At 40.2% G+C, this 12,890-nt stretch overlaps 1 protein-coding gene across 2 annotated transcripts in view; it reads right to left on the reverse strand.

The window, feature by feature from the left end:
• Positions 1-12,890, reverse strand: part of arfgef1 (ADP-ribosylation factor guanine nucleotide-exchange factor 1 (brefeldin A-inhibited)) — a 49,895-nt gene that overhangs the window by 1,711 nt on the left and 35,294 nt on the right. For both annotated transcript variants that reach the window (XM_041967508.1, XM_041967507.1), the window contains 23 exons: positions 12,734-12,845; positions 10,203-10,408; positions 9,992-10,076; positions 9,688-9,853; positions 8,366-8,517; positions 8,143-8,271; positions 7,890-8,048; positions 7,633-7,777; positions 7,272-7,362; positions 7,073-7,113; positions 6,755-6,924; positions 5,855-6,006; positions 4,942-5,114; positions 4,633-4,793; positions 4,164-4,294; positions 3,765-3,894; positions 3,474-3,609; positions 2,987-3,125; positions 2,695-2,764; positions 2,355-2,514; positions 2,127-2,266; positions 1,830-2,001; positions 1,579-1,717 (listed from right to left, as the gene is read on the reverse strand). In XM_041967508.1, coding sequence (XP_041823442.1) covers positions 1,579-1,717; positions 1,830-2,001; positions 2,127-2,266; positions 2,355-2,514; positions 2,695-2,764; positions 2,987-3,125; positions 3,474-3,609; positions 3,765-3,894; positions 4,164-4,294; positions 4,633-4,793; positions 4,942-5,114; positions 5,855-6,006; positions 6,755-6,924; positions 7,073-7,113; positions 7,272-7,362; positions 7,633-7,777; positions 7,890-8,048; positions 8,143-8,271; positions 8,366-8,517; positions 9,688-9,853; positions 9,992-10,076; positions 10,203-10,408; positions 12,734-12,845 — 3,159 coding nt within the window. The remainder of the gene's footprint in view (positions 1-1,578; positions 1,718-1,829; positions 2,002-2,126; positions 2,267-2,354; positions 2,515-2,694; positions 2,765-2,986; positions 3,126-3,473; positions 3,610-3,764; positions 3,895-4,163; positions 4,295-4,632; positions 4,794-4,941; positions 5,115-5,854; positions 6,007-6,754; positions 6,925-7,072; positions 7,114-7,271; positions 7,363-7,632; positions 7,778-7,889; positions 8,049-8,142; positions 8,272-8,365; positions 8,518-9,687; positions 9,854-9,991; positions 10,077-10,202; positions 10,409-12,733; positions 12,846-12,890) is intronic.

The following is a 12,890-nucleotide window of genomic DNA, read 5'->3' on the forward strand; positions in this document are numbered from 1 at the left end:
GCAAATGATAACATATTTCAGAGCTACTTTTGATTGCTGTGTTCTGCAACATACTACAGCAAGACATGATCTATTTCTCTGCCGCACTGCTAATCGAAATAATGGCCAGGATGAGGGTGATGAAGATCGTTTCTGATCAGAAACTGCTAATTAAAGTGAGCCCTATATGGAAAGATTTTCTTCACTTCTGACGTTCTTCTCTGACTCTGCAGCCCTCATTTGACTTCATCTTTATCTGTTAACCATTCCTACCTTTTCTATACCTCCTCTCTTCCATTCACATACACCACACTTTCATCACATGCTCTGATACCTGAATCCCCTCTCCAGTCTCTTTTTGGACCTTGCATTAACCAAATTCACCTGTGAGCTTCATGTGAGGCTCTATGTGTATAACCAAGTTTCCCTGGGTGAGAAGCATTTTTTAGGAGAAAAAAAATATTAAGTCACAAATGCCAGCAGCAGCAGCTCTGCCAGTTATGATTTCTAATCTACTACTTTAATCCTCCACCTGCAACCATTATCCTTTTCATGCTGATAACAAATGCAAGTAAGAGAGACAGCTGATAATTCTGCTTTATCTTGATATGATCATCAGTGGAAGGCGAGGCAGGGAGAGAAATTGGGTGATGGCAGCTTGTAAGGCTCTAAATAAAGACTCCACAATGACAACAGCTGACTGAACAAACACCAGTGTGCTGATTCTTTTGCATCATAAAGGCACGAAGCTTCTGTTACACTGAGCTGTGAAGCTGTGCTCATGCTGTGCCTTTGCTTACAATAATCTGCTGTAGCTACTGCCATCTGAAAAACCTCCCTCTCCCTCTCTGAGACACAAGTTAAGCAATTAATGGACTACTCCTTAAATAAGAACATATGCAAATACTCACAGACAGGATGTTGAAAGAACAGATTAGTCATTATTAAAATATAACAAAAAGTAAACAATCACTGATCTGGCATCAATGAAATCAGTACAAAGTGTAAAAGGTGCCTTAAAGATGTACCTTTTTTCAAGACTGTCATTTAATACAAGTAAAAATGTCTCATTGCAAAGTTTCAACACCAGATATCTTAAGGATTCTGTCAAACTACTGCAGCTTTCACACATGCACCAGAATCCTGAAATCTAGAGATGTTTTGGAGTGGTGGCATATGACAGCGTATGCACAGATATGTGAAATACTCATAACAACACAATAGGGAGTCCTATCTGTTATTCCGAAGGTGTAAACAGTGATTTCCATAGCCAGAGCGGCACAACTGACGAAATGCTGGATTAAATTGTTCAGACTTTCTCCCAAAAACCTTCAGTGTTCATGTGTGAAAATAGCTTAAAAATACATTTCTATTCATGCACACACACAGTTTTATCACTCCAACTGTCAAAAAACCCCCCATTCTGTAGCTGAGTTATTTGGATGAAAAGTAGTGGCGCATCTTTAAGCCTGTATATGAAATCTGCACTCTGTGGGAGTGGATGTCACTCTTAGATCCACTGACCGCCTAAAAGGTACAGCAGATGCACTGGAAATGCTTTCAACCTGTGATACATTGTGTGCAATATGTGTTCCTTACTTGAGCAGTCGTCTCTGGACCTCCTCCCAGGCATCCTGGCGGCTCTCGTCTGTGTACATACGGAACAGGATGCGCAGCCCACATGCCAGACTGCTGGTCTCCTGCTTCAACAAGTTGGGTTTCGACTTTCCTTTGAAACCTGAAGTTAAAGCCATTTCAAGCCATTTTATGCTACAATGCGTCATCTCTAAATTCCCAAAAAGAAGCAATACAACCAGCTTGGTATTACTTCTACTTATTTTTCCTCCTACCTGCTTTCCACAGCAAGGTCCTCTGCTCATTATTGGAGTTGAAAGCCTTGGCAAAGCAGTGGGACTCCAGCAGGCAGTCCAGCAGCTTGAAAAGCTGCTCTGAGGTCAGATAACGATACATGCCTTGATCCTGGGTCTCCACTGGTACATCTGCTGCACACACAGCATCCCGCTTCAAGATAACAAAAACAACAGATTATTACCGACTTAAACCATACCGGATATAAACAAAAGCACTGATACAACAAACACTTTAGTTAACGATCAGGCTTCTCTCTAAATCATAGAAGTTTGTACCTGAGCTGCAGCAAAGTTCTCAGCATCTTCCTTCTTGCTGGTAGCTGGGAAAAACACAATGTTATCGATGGTCTGGATCAGCTCCAGCTGAACCACACACTTTATCAGCAGAGCTGAGAACAAACGCTGCTCCTGGAACTCTGTGGAACACACATGCAAACACTCGTCAGAAAAGAGACGCAGGCGAAAACAGCAGCAGTCTGAATCTGAGTGGAGTAGCAGACTTACTGGTTGGGGTCCTGCCTCTGGAGCTGTCCTCATACATGCCCGATGCTGAGCTGTGCTGACTCTGTCGACGGTTCTCTGTAGCAACCCTTTCTGCACTGCTGATGGAATGCTGGTCCTCAGAACGGGACTGAATGTCTATGGACTTCTGGGAAACTGAGTCCTGAGAGGAAAGCAGATGAACATCATACTTGCACACAAAAAATTCACACAAGCTGCAGATCATTTCATTTCAAAACAAAGATGAACAAATATGGCTGCTTTATGACTTGGGTCACATGCTATTGCCTAAACCGATGTTTAAGAAACTCAGACAGAAGGTGTGTATGCTGCACTTCCTCACCAGCTGTTTGTCAGACATGTTGTGTGTTGCAAAGTGTTCTTCTGCTCCTGCAGGTCTCCATGTTAGCAACCTTGAAGAAAAATTTATTTGATAAAACATATTCAGGCTCGTAATGTTACCTGCCACTGACATTTATTTACAAGCAGCCTCACACTATCACACAGTGTTAACAGAAAATACTACAAATAAATTACGTTACGTAGGAACTATGTTTAAGTAACATCTGTCATTAAATTTGAAAGCTTAAATAAATTTTAAGACGGAGCAGTTTTATATCCGAGTTGCAACTTACGAATGGGGGATTGTGGTCTTGAAGATGTCCAGCATGCAGTTACATGTCTTGTCCCAGGTCTCTGGGGAGAACTTCTCCCCGTTCAGGATGACCACGTTCTCTAGACAGTTGGTGCCCGAACGGGCGAGCTGCTCATTGTCTGCAGACAAGGGGGGAAAAAAGAGACAATTTAGAAGAGAGTTAATTAAGTGACAAAAAAGAAGAAAAATGCAACAGTATGTCAAGTCTATGGAGATTTTTCTTGGTTTATTCTACTTCACATGGCTGCAAAATACTTAATTTAGATACCCGTGTTCTATAACCTGGAGAGTACTAATGCACCACATAAAAGCTCAGATGCGATTTCCAGATTTTGTTATTGAAGTCCAAGTATTAATATTTGCCATTTTGGCTTTTAAACTAGCATCAATAACATTAAATGCCTCAAATCTGGATCCTAACACAAGCACACATATGTAGGAAATAGACAATTATACTGAGTACTGACCTTGCTGCACACACCAGTAAAGTTGAGCCAAGATGTCATCCAACAGTAGGCCATTGAGGTACTCAAAGTATTGAGTGAAGACATCACAGATAGCATAAAGTGCATGGTTGCATGTCGTGGTCATCCACTCTGCTTTCTGAGGGTAGAACACAATGTCAGTAAGAATATTTCTGTCAACATGAAAACAAACAAAAAACACCAACAAGCTACAAGATGAAAGATGGGAGTTCTGAGAGCTCGTAAAATAAAGAGCATAAAGGAGCTGATGAGGATGAAAGACTCGCCATGTACCTCAGTCTGTTGCTCAGGCAGCTTCATGTTGTCAAAGATCCTGAAGACAATCCTGAACAGATCTTGCCACCAGTGTTTTTCAAAGGTGTGTCCGTAAGTCTTCATAACTTCAAACATCACTGTGAGACCCCTGGGAAAAGCACACAAGCACGCTTGACTTTTATTTCTTTTTTTTTTATTGGTTGTTTTTTTACAGCAGAAATTATAGTCTTTTCTTTCTGTGTAGTTTTACCTTGCAAACTGGGAGTGCAGCAGGAGTATAAACATCTGTATTTGTCCATACTTCTGCCATTTAATTTAGCTCCAATACAATGCAATTTATAAATACATATATTTTATGTCTTAAATTATACACCCTGACAGCCCTGAAAGAGCAGGCTAAGGATGAAGCCTACCTACCTGGTCCTGACATCCAGTTTACACCTGTTGATGATGCAGGAGAGCTCAAAGAGTATTGGGAACCATCCCCGAACCCACACACGATCTTCAGGTGCTACATTCATGTCATCACTGGTGTAATCTTTGAAGGCCTGCCAGGGAAATAAAAGCCACACTCACCACTGTACAATTTCTGCCTCTGGAAGGAATAAACCCTCCTACACAAATATTTATTTTCATCCATGTGCCACTGATATAAAATTTAATGACTGATCCCATAATAATATATAGTAAGCAATCATATTCAAAAGAAAAGTTGTGGTTAATTCTTGACTTTATTACAGCTTTTAGTTGTTGCAAACAGTCAGTTCTATGCACTGTATTGAGTATTTAACCTTATGCACAGTTAAGTCAATGCATTTTGCTTCAAAAAGATGAATGTGGGAGTGTATATGAAAAAATAAAGTGTTCTGTAAGGTTTGATATTGACCTGTGGCCTCTCTGAGACGTATTTTGCGCAGTGTCGGATGAGGCGGATGGCTTCCATGCTGGTGTCTGGGAAGGAGGCATTGCAGGCAAACTCTGACAGACACTTGACGGCATCCTGGAAGGAGTCGATTGTAGCCGCAAAGTGCTTCTCAAATACATTCGCTGGGAGATGAGCAGAAGGAGATTAAAACAAGAACCCAAAAAAGAGAGGGAGGGGGTAAAGATGGATGCAGGGAAAACAGTCTGTGAGAACAGTCTAATTCAACATCTGAAGACCACAAGATTAATCTAACTTGGGTGTTGGACTCACTGACGATATGGCCGGTGGTTTGGAAGGCCAGCTCCACAATGCTCTCGTCCTGGTCAGACGCAGCCAGGTGGAAGACGGAGAAAATGTTCTTCCATCCTGAACGAATGTTCGCTGCCTGGGAGTTGACCATCTGGGCTATACATCGTACTACCATATCTCTGATGGTGGGAGACCTGAAAAGCAGATAAGGTATGATTAAATTGGTGTGGAGAGAAAAAAAAAAGCACAAAGGAGAATAGGTTTACCATGGAGCAAATGGAGAGAAAAGTTGCAAGCAAAAGAGAAAATTAATCTTTTCATTGAAGACAGTAAGTTCTAAATGCTCCTTATAACACACAAAGCCTCACTTTCAGGCATAATGATTATTCCTACATTGATTTTGTTGCAGCATCTGTTGTCATAGTGAAAAGAATCCCTAATTGCTCAGCAGTTATGAATGAAAGAACGGATCTGCCTCCACTTGCCACTGCACGCACACAAACACACACACAGCACCATGAGTGAGTCTAATGGACACACTGCACTGCAGGGTTTACATGGCTGCCAGCCATATCCTCCCTGCAGAAGCTCTCAGTCTGTGGGTGGATTCATACTTATCCAGCTAACTCCTGTTTCATGTCAATGAAAAGCGAAACAGCTTGCCTTTTTGACATACTGCACACAGACTATCTCTACGGCAACAGCTACATTTATAAATTAGAGCCATTTAAATTCTATTAAGAATAGATGTAAACCAATTTAATTTGTAAAAAAAAACTTTTGTGTGAATTCACTGAGAGGATAATGCAAAAAGACTGAAATGGGTCAGCTGAAGTGTTTTCATCCGAGTGGGAAAATAGACAATTTGCTCACTCGTTGCTAAAAGAAGCTGAAGCCAAAAGACTTGCAGAGAGGATTGCAACTGGTTTATTACCTGTTCTTCTTCATGATGTGCTCAAAAGGTCTCAAAAAGTCTTTCTGGAATCTGAAGTTAGCCAACTCGCCTTTCTCCAAGAATTTCATGGATAGTTGCCTGAGAGAATCCACTGCAAAAATTGCTACATCTTCGTTGGGATTGCAGCCGACCTACACAGAGGTAAAGGTTATATCTTTCACAACATTTTTCCTACCACATTCCCCAGATATTTTTCTTATAAAAATTGCAACTTTCCAGGGGAAAATATTTCACTGGAAAAACTTAAACATGATAAATGACCACTTTGAAGATTGTTTTAAAACCAACCCATAGAGCCTTTTTGACAGCAGTTTGTTTTTATCAGAGATTTATGAGAAATTATACCATTACAACAGTAAAACAGTAATTTCCAGCTCATTTCCTGAGTGGGCTGTAAAGGATCCAGAAACAGAGACAGCAGCTGTTTTAAAGTCTTTGGCAACATCTGAATCATCATTGACACCAACAATTTAACAAAACAAACAATTCTCTTCATATAAAATGATTTATAAAACACCAATTCACAACAAAAAGTTATATCAGGACACTTTTCGTATAGCCAAACCAAATAATTTTCTTTAATGGACAGAAATGTACAATTTTGAGGTTAGGTTAAGATGTCTTTAAACTGCAACTGTGTTTATTTTTGACTCTATAGATAATCTTATTCCATCTATTCCAGAACTAGCTTGTTTCTTTTTAAAGATGATTTTGGTTCAAGTCCTATTTTACTTTTCTATTGTAGAGACTTATGAATGGTTTGCCTACTGTGATGAACCCTCTGTATTCAGTTTGTTTGGTAAAGTTAAGTCTTTCTCTTAAAGGATGTTTGAGATGGTGTGTATGAACTCATTTACTCCTCCATCAGTCTTCACCCACCTTATTAAAGTGGTCTCCAATAACCTCCCAGATCCTGGACCACTGCAGCCTAATGCGACCCATGTTGTAGTATGAGATCTCAACTATTTTTTGTAGGCTGAACATACGTGGGTGTGTAGGCGAGGCCAGCTCATCCATGGACACAGCACAGAGCCAGCGCACAAAATCCACTGATGAATGGACACAAGATGAAGACAGAGAGCAAAGAAAAGTGCTTTAAACAAGAATCTGTGAGTCATGCCAATCAAAATGTGCAATAATGCAGGCGTCCTTGGAGTGATTAAATGAACAGAGTGTAGCTGGCTCGGCTAGACTCACCTATTGCGTTACCATCCAGTCTGGTAGAGCCTGTGAATATCCTAAAGAAAAATACGTGACAATGATTATTTCAAAGCTACATTTATGAAGAATCTTTTTAGCTTAAGCACAGAAAATGTGAACCATACTGTCTGCTCCGATTTAGGTGTAAACATGGGAGTTTAACAGCATCAAGTTTAGGTCAGAAAAATTACAGTACCTGTCCACAGCTACCACCACACTCTGAGAGCTGGTCTCTCCAATAGATTCCTGAATGCTGGCAATTTGCTTGCGGTCCACAGTCCCTCCAACTACAGAGCAAAGCACAGAGGATTCAGACATCTGCATAAGCAGAAAATTTGTCTATGATGACTCAAAGACTTTCAATTTGTCTTCTTTTCGCAATGATACAAGGGTTTTTTTTCTTCTAGAAAAAAAAAAGAAAAAAAAAAAAACCCTTATATCAATGTCTATGAAGAGGTTGTTCTACAGTCAGATAAAATTATATCAACAATAGAAGACATAATCTGGGCCATGCTGTGGCATTCAACTTTCTAATGCATTTAAATGTTGCCTCTGACCTAAGCCCAGGTACTCGTCGTTGCTCTGCTCCTTTGTACTCGCAATAAAGCCCTCTTTGCCACGCACAGTCCCTGAGATGTAGCGTGCCTTCACCCCTGTACCAATCAGCTGAGCCAGCTCCAACTGACTAATGCACTTCAGGATCTGAGAATAAACAGAACCGTGAGGTGTTTAAATAACTGTAGATGTCAGAAGAGTCACAAGGAAACAGGATCAGGGAAAGTAAAACATTTTAAATACAATGAAAAAGGCAAACCTCATGCCAGGAGTTGCCCAGATAGTTGCCATCAGTGTGAGCCACAGTGATGAGGGTCTTGATGGTGTCAATGTTCTTCTGCTTCATTTCTGCAATGCCAGAGCTAGCTGTCAGCAGGGTGAACCTTGCCAGAGCCTGCACATAGGCATCCCTCTCCAACTAAAGGAAACAAAAACAATGAAACAACAGATTCAGAATGATGCAAAGTGAAGAAAATAGAAACACAAAGATCTTGCAGCTCAAGCTGCAGTACCTGTATGGAGAAGATGCAAGCTATCCTGATAGCACAGCGGATTCCTTCAAGACACAGCGAGGCCACTTCAGTGTCATCACAGTCCTGGAGACCCACACTGAAAGCAGCCAGGAAGGGCGTCCACGCCAGCTGTGGAACGCCAACAAGGATGAGCTACTCCAGTTTGTGTCCAACAGTGTGTGCAGTTGCAGTATGTGTTTATAAGTGCATCTGCTGGTGTTACCTTAAACATGGGCCTAACATGCTCCAGATGTGTGGCACTGGTGAATGGAGCCTGGACGTGGCTGACAGCCTCCATTAGCGCTTTGGCTGTCTTGGCCATCTGCTCCATCTCCACGTTGTATAGCAGGCGCCTCTGCTTTTCACTGGCCACACCTGCTTGGCAGAAATACAGTTAAACACACACACAAACTAGATTTTTCTTCATTTTGTCACAATAAGTCAAGGAAAACACCACATCTCACTCACTTATGACTTTTAACATGGCACTTCTAAATGTCCGCTCTCTTTTAAACAAATCTTTTATAATTAATGATCTTATTTCAGATAATAAAATTGTCTGTCTCTTTTTAACTGAAACCTGGCTTGATGCTGATGCTCCAGCTATCCTCACTGAGGCTTCTCCCCCAAATTTTAATTTTTTTATTTTCAGTCAGGGGAGGCAGAAGAGGGGGTGGTACTGCATCAATTGCTCGAGGATCAATTTTAGCAAAACATTGTTGTTTGATAATTACTCGTCATTTCAATATCATGCGTTTGTTTTTAGCAACACACCTATTTTATCTGTGACTGTTTATAGACCACCCAAGCCCCCCTCCTGCTTTAAACAAGAATTTTCTGACTTTTTAACTGTAATACACTCAAAATACAGTAAAATTTTAATAACTGGTGATTTTAATCTACACACTGACAACAGATCTGATGCTCATGCAGAGGAGTTTTAAAATATTTTAAACTGTCTAGATTTTGAACAGCATGTCACACAGCCTACTCACAACAGAGGACACACCCTGGACTTGGTCATAACCTATGGTCTGTCCACTGGTGTGCCCTCTGTTGTTGACCTGGTTGTGTCAGACCACTACTGTGTGTTTTTTAACATCACCACTTTTAGCCAACAGGAGGCCTCAGTGAGAACTGTGAGGAAACGATATATTACTTCTGAAGTGGCTGCAAATTTTATTGAAATTTTAAACCAAATTCCTGCTCAGATTTTACCTGCATTATGTGATTTTATTGTGGATCATTTTAACAGCAAACTTAAGTCAGCTATCAATGCTGTAGCTCTTCTCAAAACTAAAATAATGAAATCTATCTGCTTTGTGTGTATATATGCATGTTCCTGCGTGCAACTGTAACTTTTTTTTTATTATTTTCCTGTTATGTAGTTTTTTTTTGTCTTAATATGCATAAATTTATTTTTCATGTAAAGCACTTTGTGTTGCCCCAGCATGAAAAGTGCTTTATAAATAAAGTTTGATTGACTGATTGATCTAAAACCCTATTGATCACATTTCTGAGACAGCTTAGAGCAGTGAGACTCACTCTGCTTGTTAGACTTCATGGTGAGTTCTTTGGTCTCCTTCATGGCAATCTTCTTCCCTGCGATCTCGTCATATATGGCTGAGAGGTATTCCTCAGGTAGGTCTTTGCTGTCATTAATGCCTCGATTCATCTTGATATATTGCTCTTTCGTCATTTTATTCTTCACCTTTGCAGGGTAACAATAAGGATACAAGTCAAAAGCTGCTTATGCATTCTGTGATTTATGTTTGATTGATATTCAAAGGAATGGCTTTTGTCAAAACACAAACCCAAAGGCAGCTGCATTGTTAAAGAGACTTCTTACCTGTGGACTATGAAGGTCTGTTGTCAACATAATAATGGAGTAGGCAAGGACGTAAGCGGTGTCAGCACTGGCAAAGAGGGTTTGTCTTGAAAATGAGAAGAAAAAGGGAGGTAAGTAAAAGAAAAGATTCAGCAGGACATTTTGTAGTAGTTGTACTGAACCAAATTAATTTATATTCATGGATGAAATATTCTGAGAGAGTTTAATTTACCCCTGGTTGCATTCAAGATATCTTGCAGCAAATTTTTCCATGAGTCGGTCGATCTTCTGGGCTTCACCGGGGAGCCGAAAGCCCTCCAGGAACATCCTCAGTGCTGAAACAAAGTCTTTGCCTTGGAAGTCCATTTGATCCACGTAGGCATACATAACTTCTTTATTGAAACGGTCATTATCCCCAAGGAATTCTCCCACTTGAGTCTAAAAGAAGACAGAAGGTAAGTTTGCTTAGAATACATTTTAATACATTTAAGTTCTGTGCCGTTAACCCTTTGTGTGTGATATTTAGCTTCAATTGACTTAGGGATCAACATTGTTCTTAAACTATTATCTCTCTGATCAAAAGAAAAAAAAGCAAATAACTTTTAGGACTGTAAACTTGTCCATGCATCTGTATATTTCCTATACTTTCAGGCCTTTAAGTGCTGAATAATCTGGTCAGTGTTGATTAGATAATCCACGTACACATTTACCCACTGTATGCATCCCACTGCTGTGCTGCTACTGCAGCTAAAAGCCCTCATTTCTATCCAACTGTTATCAATAATATTAAATGCTGATTCGCACTGAGACCCTGTCCAATCAGAAAAAAATTTAAGCTAACATTTAATACTTTAAATACATTTACTTTTCTGCTGGTTGCAAGTTGCTCATTTTATGAGGATTTTCAAATAAACCCCATAAAAATTACCAAAAAGAAATGACATGCCAAAACTATCCCAGGATATCCTTCCATTTAATATGTGATATCACGATTTCCTTCCACGTCAGTTACAAATAGCACATTTTTCATGGGAACAACAAAAAACTGTCTCAGTCTGCCCTGCAGTGACTTCTTTTGTGTTTTTACTGAGTACCATGATAGCAGTCCTGGATTTAAACAAATGTAATAATGAGAAGATATGGTCATCTGTGAAGTCTGTGTAACATGCAACAGCATGTGAAACAAGCAGACATAATTTATATGTGATTCACAAATCACATGAAATCTGTAATTTTTGACCTGACAAAGTAGAATCAGACTAAATAAAAAAAAAAAAAACAGTCTACAAATCTACAGCAGCAATAATTTGACAGATTGTTTTTATTTATAATTTTATTTGGCTAATGTTTGCAAAGCTTTGTTATGAATCAATTGTTTTCAATGATAAATTTTGTGGAAATAACTTTATTTTTATTTCTCTTTAAAATTAAAGGTGACATTTTTCAGTTGGTTCTCCTCTTGCAAGACAAGAGGGAAGTCCTTGCCTACCCCCCAGTTTCCACCGGGTGTGTGTGCGCTGTGTCAGAAGCATTCCAGAAGCGCCTTGTTGCGGCTCTCCGCTAAACATACGTGCCAAGTCAATTTTTGGCGTAACACGTGTCCAGAGCGCGTCAAACTCAGTAGTTCAGAGCAGACAAGAAATCAGACACAGGAGTAGCATAAAAGATTCCAGTAATTTTCAAAATAAGAGCCCCGGTGCAGCTTAGCTCTCGCTGAACCATCACGCCATTACCTGGTCAGGGTGTCTCAGTGACAACGAGACGTTTATCCTGGAAGTAGAGAATCACAAGATTCTCCACTTCTCCTGTGATTTCGTGATCTTGCGGATCCAGCTAGGTGGACTGCACTTGCGGGAGCTCCGCACCTGACACGCTCCCGGTGTGGATTGACGCACCACGGAGGTAAGCTTTTCTCCAAGAAATTTGATTGGTTATGTTATTGGAGAGAATTTTGACAATTTCAAAGCAGTCCGTGACAAGGCATGACTACATCTTTGTTGGGAGCAAGATTTTGCTTAAATTGACAGAAATTTTGCTTTTGACTTTATTGTACAAAAGAGAAAGACAACCCTGGGTTCATCCTGTTGTACAAACAAGGAAACAGCATGGTGAGTATCATCATTTGATGGCGGACCTCAAGGCTGATCCAGATAAATCCAGAACCTACATTCGGACAAATTTCCCCGATTTACATCTCTATAATCTCTGTGTGAAGAATTGTAAAGTATGGGAATGTCAGACACAGCTAAATGTTGAAAGTGTTTGCAGACTGCACTGTCTAGCCTGCTCTTAGTTCATTTGTCAGTTGATAAAGCCTCTCGCTGATTGGTTGTAGTGCCATTTCTATTTTCTCGTGGCGTGTTGCAAGCCCCCATGTGCACGTCTGCATGAACGAGTGTAATATTTCACATGCACGAATGTCGCCTGTCGCTTGGCCGGAGAAGGGCAGCGATTTTCACCTCATCGCGCAAGTTCCACAGAAAATGAATGGAGAAGGAGTGACGTCGCCTCCCGTGTGTCGAGCCTATAACGCTGCACAGACGCAACCAGTGGAAACGAGGGGTTAGACTGAAAACTAGCATCAATAAAAAAACTTAATAAATCAAGGAATCACTGTCTGAGCTTCCTTTTGTTATTCTCGCCAAGCTGTAGAAATGTGTAATTTTTAAAGTTTTGTGCTTGATTTTCTGCCAAGAAACTGAAAAAAAAATAAAATAAAATAAAACATAAAACAAAACAAAACAAAAAAAAAAAGTTGTTCACCGAGTCTAGCCTCTCCTCCTGGTGCAAGAACTGAGCAAGGTCTTCCGGTGTTGTACCCAGCATGCCTTGCTCTTGCAGGTATTGGATTCCTCTCTTTGGTTTTTTGTTGAATCTGTAAAATCCAGAGACACCTAATTTAGTTGATAACGTCAACAGG

Source organism: Melanotaenia boesemani, chromosome 18 (genome assembly GCF_017639745.1).
Source record: "Melanotaenia boesemani isolate fMelBoe1 chromosome 18, fMelBoe1.pri, whole genome shotgun sequence".
In the NCBI taxonomy this organism is placed as follows: Eukaryota; Metazoa; Chordata; class Actinopteri; order Atheriniformes; family Melanotaeniidae; genus Melanotaenia; species Melanotaenia boesemani.